The sequence below is a fragment of the Morus notabilis genome, unplaced genomic scaffold, assembly GCF_000414095.1.
Source record: "Morus notabilis unplaced genomic scaffold, ASM41409v2 Scaffold708, whole genome shotgun sequence".
Lineage (NCBI taxonomy): Eukaryota > Viridiplantae > Streptophyta > Magnoliopsida > Rosales > Moraceae > Morus > Morus notabilis.
In genome coordinates, this window is record NW_010361192.1 from 47220 (window position 1) to 54373 (window position 7154).

At 43.7% G+C, this 7154-nt stretch overlaps 1 protein-coding gene across 1 annotated transcript; it reads left to right on the forward strand.

The window, feature by feature from the left end:
- Nucleotides 1-942: 942 nt before the first annotated feature.
- Nucleotides 943-1386, forward strand: LOC21391653 (S-protein homolog 5). The gene has a single exon (XM_010098612.1). It carries the CDS (start codon nucleotides 943-945, stop codon nucleotides 1384-1386), a length of 444 nt encoding a protein of 147 aa, XP_010096914.1.
- The last annotated feature ends 5768 nt before the right edge of the window (nucleotides 1387-7154 follow it).

Consider the following 7154-nt stretch of genomic DNA (forward strand, 5'->3'; position numbering starts at 1 on the left):
ATATATATGTGTGTGTGTGTGTGTATGTATATACAATATAAAACTAGAAGCCAGCGGCAAAAGTGGAGGAGACGATATAGCAAGTTGGACATTTGCACGCTAGTTTTTACCAGCAAAAGTTCCAACTGGCATATTTTTTTAGGGAAAAAGGTTTTATTATTGGTTTAAATAGAAGCAAGAAGCAAATGACAATCTTGTTGGTGGCTTGAAGATTTGACTAATTAATAACAATATCTTCTTGCCTGAAATGGTCACCTTTTTTTCTTCTTTTGGATTTTCCTAAAAGCCAAAGAATCAGCGGGGAATTTAAGGCTATAAAAGCATTGGATTTGCATGAGAAAAAGAGATAGTACACTACTAATGGAAAATGCATTTATTAACATTTATTTAGATTTTTTCAAACAATTGCTCAAATCATGTTTCATTATATACTGAAGTCTCTAACATCCAAAAATCCCCCAACTCTCTCTTTTTTTTCTTCCTTTTTTCATTCTTCTATTTGAATTATTTTATGTGATAATGTGATTATGAAACATTGGGACTGTTTACAATATTTTAACACAATTAATTGCCACCATTTGTGGTGGAATGAATTTTCGTATAGTAGGACATGATAAAAATTCAAAGGACATAGCTTTATTTTTTTTCCCTTTGTAGTGTGTCCTCACATAGTAATTATTAATTCAGTAGTACTAGTCCTCTATATAGATGATGACTACTTTCATTAACGTACGGAATAAATAGCAACAAAACTCTACCACAAAATCAATTTTGGTAACAAAAAGTTGTCACACCATAATTATATATAACCACACATGATGATCTTACTATATAGAGTCTAGACACAAAGCCAAAAAGCCAATTCCATTTAGTCCTCTCCTCCTTCTCTCTTCTCCACTTCAAATCAAATCTCGTACGGCACACAATATTACAATCTCAAAGATGAACAGGAAGCAACTCATAAGCCTCATCATCCTTCTCTTCCTCGCCGTTTTCATCATCCTCCTGTCGTTTTCTCCGCCGGGACAGGAGTACCTCGTGTTGTCAGGCATGGAGTACGATGTCCGGGTCATCAACGGCTTCACTGACAACTCGTCGCTGCCGCTGGTGATCTGGTGCTCCTCGGAGTACAGTGATCTCGGTGGGCGTGCCCTGCAGGAGAGAGACGACTTTAGCTGGAGATTGAAGACTGATTTCTGGGGAAACCCTAACTTCGTTTGTACTATGAAGTGGGACCAGAAGAGGAAGAGATTTGATGCTTTTAAGGTTCAAAGAGATGTTCGTCGTTGTGGCCCTCTAAGGAAGTGTTCTTGGTTGGTCACTGAGAATGGATTTTTCTTCAGTAGTGATGAAGTTAACTGGAAAAAAGACTTCTCATGGCCTTAGGATATATATATATAACATATCATGATATATGCACATTTATACATGTGTGTATAATTCATGATGTGGTCATGCTTTAAGGATTCTAGGAAAAATGGAGTACTAGTGGCGTACTGCATGAAATTTTGAATTGTTTTATTATATGATAATATTATTTTATATTTGCGTGCTTTTCGAAATTTCGGGGGACAAAAATGTAAAGAAAAAAAAAATAGTTTGAGAATATTAAGTACTAATTATGTGCTTTTCCTAATATCTTGTCAAGTATTGCTTCGTTTTGAATGCTAATTCGTTATAATTATGTTTTTATACAGGGTAAAAATGAACCCCTGCCTTCCCAAACTCAAACCCGACCCTATCCCTATTAAGGGTGATTGAAATCTTGAATCCCAAATTAGTTTCATTCCCATTTAAATGAGTTTCTATGGTAATATTATCTAATTTATCTTGGTAGTACGTGTACACTATATCATGTAAGAATAGTGGCAAACATAACAATTCTTGTACCGAAATTTTAAATACCAATTGATTTGATGGTTTAAAAAGAAAAACATTTTTTTTTTAATCTTACGACAGATAATGACCTTTCTAAATTTTGTTGTTCTTTGTGGCTTTAAATTTCGATTTTAATGGTTTTTTCCTCACTTGTTTCATGCATTCCTTTTATTTGCTTTTAGTGATTTTTTTTTTCTTTTCAAAAGTTTTGATGAGACCTTGTCCGAAAAGTACATCTGATGAATTTGTCTCGACCTTAGGTGATCTATTAACTCATTTGCTTACTTTTAGCTCCAGTTTTTGCTTTGTATTTATTTCGCTTGCCGGTTGTTTTTTGTATATTGAGTTCCTTGATGCCGATTGTCTTCTCTCTTTATTCATTATATAAAAAGTATATGTAGTTTTTTCCTTTTTTGTTAGTTAGAAAAAAAAGATTGATGGTGTTGTGTGGGAAAATTCACACGGACACACCGGACAACGATCATGCTCCACTTGGCCCAACGCCTATCACGCTAGGTAGCCCTCGACACTTGAGAAGATTTCCTCCCCTCTGCATGATATGAGAGCCGAGTGCATAAGGGGGCCTATACCGTCAACCATATGTACTCGGTCGAGGCTGGCGAGCAACTGGACCCATATCCTGAGGAAGAACCCTGAGGTGACCAGCTGGGTATCCCAAGGTTGCGTTTGGGTTTGAAGAAGGTCAGTTGTACATGGAATGATTACAAGCCCTTTAAACTGCCTGGAATGGATCAATTGGTATTATAGAGGATCTTCAGAGTCATAATGGGGAGACAAATTGGATGAGTGAACAGTCCAAAATGTGCTGACAGGCTACGGTATAGACAAATGAGGTCATAGGCCACTCGAGTGGATGAGCCCCCTGGAATACACGGTCAAATGGTCCAAACTGCCTACCGTTGGGCAAGGCTCATGTAATATCAGCTATAAAAGGGACAAAGCCCCCGTGAGAGAGGGGGATCTTTTTGTGTGTGTGTAATTTGTAAGAACCAAAACAAGAGATACGGTCTTGTTGACGAAATTTGACCGTCAACAATTGGCAACTCTACTGGAGACCGAACCCAAAATCTTTGGTTCACGTGGTTGACCCCGGACAACAAATAATCATGCCTCTGAGAAGAAGAAATGGCGCTTCAAATCTAAACAGTCAAACGGAGGAAAATACCACACATCCAACCAACAGTGGGAGTGGGAGAAATCACCCCGACCAGGGGAATCAACCCCCGACGAGGGATGAAGTTCCACCCCCAAGCACGCCACAACTTGACCCGGTACAGATGCAGGCCCAGATGAACACTCTGACCGACTTGGGTCGAGGACTAATGACCATTGTCGACCGGTTAGAAGGGAGAAACTCTATGCCTCCCTTGGAAGATGCCCCGAGACCATCAAGAGCTACCATGGCTGGGAACCAGAATGTTGGTGACTGCCAAGGTACCCCAGAAGGGATCGGGGATAGTGAAAATGCCATGGGAGATATATAGAGACCTCGACCGTCCAAATCCCTTGGTAGGCGACAAAGGGCCGCTAGGTGATGAACCCAGGAGAGGAGAGCACACGACGGCCTGGAAAACCCTGAGGCGCCCCCTCAGAACCCGGGAAAGAATATCCTAAGAGATTCGGGGTCGGTGCAAGAAGGCGGAGACCTGAGGGATAAGCTGAATATGAAGAAGGCAGGAGCCTCAAAAGGGGTCACCTTTGCAATCTCTACGGAAGAGGCTAGAGCCATTATAGAGCGTGTGATGGGCCTAGAAGAAAAGTACGGGTGACGTCGCCGGTTTAAAGAAGGACGTCAAAATCCAGGTGAGCCACCTACAAAAAAACTTAGGATAGGTGGCGGAAGTGGTCAACGTCGACATCACCCTCGGCCAAACTCATGACCACCCTTTTTCCACAGAGATCATGGCGCCGCCTTTACCCGACAAATACAAGTCCCTGACGATCCCACCATATGATGGCAGAGGAGATCCCGATGACCACTTGGAAATGTACATAGGGCACATGCTTCTGCATGGATACGCAAAGGAAATAATGTGTCGAGCGTTCCGAAACCACTTGACGAATTCCACCCGAAGATGGTTACAGACACTCAAACCAGAGTCCATCTCCAGTTGGGAAGAGTTGAAGGAAGCCTTCTCCCTTCAGTTCATTGAGATGAAGAATTATATCCCGCCGAAGCAAAACCTGATGATGGTATACCAAAAACTAAATAAGTGATTAAAGGATGGCTTGTGAGGTACGGGGAAGCTGTCCCTGCTACAACGGATATGATAGACCAAGAGGCTCTGATGGGGGCCCTGTCCAGTATGAAAAGGACCACGCCGTTTAAGTGTGACCTAAACCGAAAGCCACCACCCACCTACAAAGAATTTCTAGCACGGGCGCAGAGGTATATCAACGTTGAGGAAGCCGACGTAAACAATCCCGAGTACAGGTCCAATAAAAACAAAGTAGCAGAAAAAGGATCGACTTCAGGAAAGCAAGATAGTCAGAAATGATGAGGCGGGGGAAACGGAGACAAACAGACTGCGTCAGCGCCAAATCCTTCAGACGCAAAGAAGCCGAGGCAAGAGGAAAATCGAAAGCCTCAATTGTTCCAATAGTATGACTCCTTTCACGAGCTTACTGTAGGCATGGAGGAGGTATTCAATCTGGTCGGACGAGGAAACTTACTACGCCGGCCAAAGCCGATGAAGTCAGACCCAAACCGGAGGAATCAGAGCAAGTACGACAGGTTCCATGGCGACGTCGGCCATAACACCAATGACTGCACCGACCTAAAGGATGAATCGATAGGCTAATCTGCAATGGGAGGTTCCAAGAGTTCAAAGCCGAAAAGAGAGGCCAAAGCCCAGGAAATAACGGTCGGCGCTGGGAGGATAACCTGTGGGGAGGAGACCGCGAACCAGTCGGCGTCATAAGAACCATCCATGGGGGTCCATATCTCGGGGGAGATTCCAAGAAATCCCAGAAAGGTTGTACCCATGAAGCGAGGGGGTATACCAGGAGAGGTTTTGGGCTCTCTCCATTGCCAAGGCAGCAAAATTCAGTAACAATGATGTGGCATTCACAGAGGAAGATGTGAATGGTGTCCATTTCTCCCACAATGACACCTTGGTGGTAGAAGCAGTGGTTGGAAACTACACAATGTGTAGAATCCTTGTAGACAATGGAAGCTCGGTAGACGTCCTATACTCTGATTACTTGGGAAAAATGGGAATTCCAAAGGAGCAACGCGAGAAAACAACCCGGCCATTATTCGGGTTCACAGGGGACTCGGTCATCCCCCAAGGAACGATCTGGCTGCCCATCACCACGGGAGAAAAGCCTAGGCAGGCAACCACGATGGCAAACTTTGTGGTGATAAAGGGGGGCTCATAGTATAACGCCGTAATTGGGAGACCGACCCTTCAGGCGCTAAGAGCAATAACCTCCATTTATCACCAAAAGGTTAAGTTCCCAACTCCCAACGGTGTAGGTGAGATGAAGTGCAATCAGTACGAATCCATGATTGCATACACGGATGACATTCACGGATATGATCAACAGGGGAGACAGGAGGCCAGAATGGTACACCAAGGGGCAATCGAGGACATAGATCCTAGAGTCACGGAGGAAACCTGGTCCCAACCAATCGAGCAGTTGGTGGAAGTCCAAGTAGATCACGGGAGCCCGATGAGGGTACTGAAGATAGGATCAGACCTGCCTCCGGCGCTCGGAATCGAGGTCGAGGATTTCCTGAAAAGAAACCTGGATGTGTTCGCCTAGACATACGGAGACATAGAAGGCATCGACTCCTAGGTTATGTGCCACGCTCTAAACGTCGACCCCACGTATCCCCCAAAACGTCAGAAATCCCGACCAATGAACCCAGAGAGGTATGAGGCTTTAAAGGAAGAGGTCGACAAACTCATCAATAATGGCTTCATCAGGGAGGCTCACTATTCTAGATGGGTTTCAAACCATGTCCTGGTAATCAAACCTAATGGGACATGGAGAACATGTGTCAATTTTAGCGACCTCAACAAAGTATGCCCAAAAGATGGTTTCCTACTTCCCCGAATAGATCAAATGGTTGACGCCACTGATGGGCACGAGCTGTTAAGTTTCATGGACGCCTACTCTAGCTATAACCAAATTCCAATGTATCTGTTTGATGAAGAGCATACTTTGTTCATAAAACAGGGGCCTCTATTGCTACAAGGTAATGCCTTTTGGCTTAAAGAATGTAGGAGCAATGTACCAAAGGCTAGTGAACAAGATATTTGCTAAAAAAATCGGGAGAACAATGGAGGAGTATGTCGATGACATGCTGGTAAAAAGCATCAAGGCAAGACAACACGTCGACCATTTAGGCGAAATGTTTGACGTACTAAGGAAATATCGCATGAAGCTAAACCCTTTAAAATGCGCTTTTGGGGTTAGGCCAGGAAAGTTTCTTGGCTTCATGGTCAGTAATAGGGGAATAGAGTAACCTGGAGAAGATAAAAGCTTTGCAGGATATGAGGTATCCCACAAAACTAAAAGATGTCCGAAGGTTGACAGGATGCATCGCCGCCCTTAATAGATTCATATCTAAGGCAACGGATAAATACGTTCCCTTCTTTGATGCCTTGAAGGGAGGTAAGCGTTTTGAGTGGACACCATAATGTGAAGAGGCCTTTCAAAGGCTGAAGGAGCACCTGGGCAGACCCCCAATCTTATCAAAGCCTATACCAGGCGAGAAGCTGAGCTTATACCTATCCGTATCAAAGCATGCCGTAAGCTCTATACTAATCAGAGAAGAAGGCATCCAATTACCGGTCTACTACGTAAGCAAGAGACTCCTAGACGCTGAGTCAAGATACACCCAGATGGAATAGTTGGCTCTCACCTTGATGGTAGCCTTGAGAAAGCTTTGGCACTATTTCCAGGTTCACACGATACGGATCCTAATAAACCACCCGTTGAGACAAGCATTACAAAAGCCTGAAACCTCAGGTCAACTCGTGAAATGGTTAGTGGAGCTGAGCTAATTCGACATTAAATACATGCCAAGGGCGGCGATCAAGGGACAAGCATTGGCAGATTTGTTGGCAGAGTTCTCCCACAGACTGACGTTAGCCGCCGATGAAGAAATTAAGGAAATAGGATGGAAACTTTATGTGGATGGAGCGTCGAATGAAACTAGGTCAGGAGCCGGCATCATACTAATAAGCCCAGAAGATCATAAAATCACCTTGGCGGTACGATTCAAATTCAAGGCGTCGAATAAT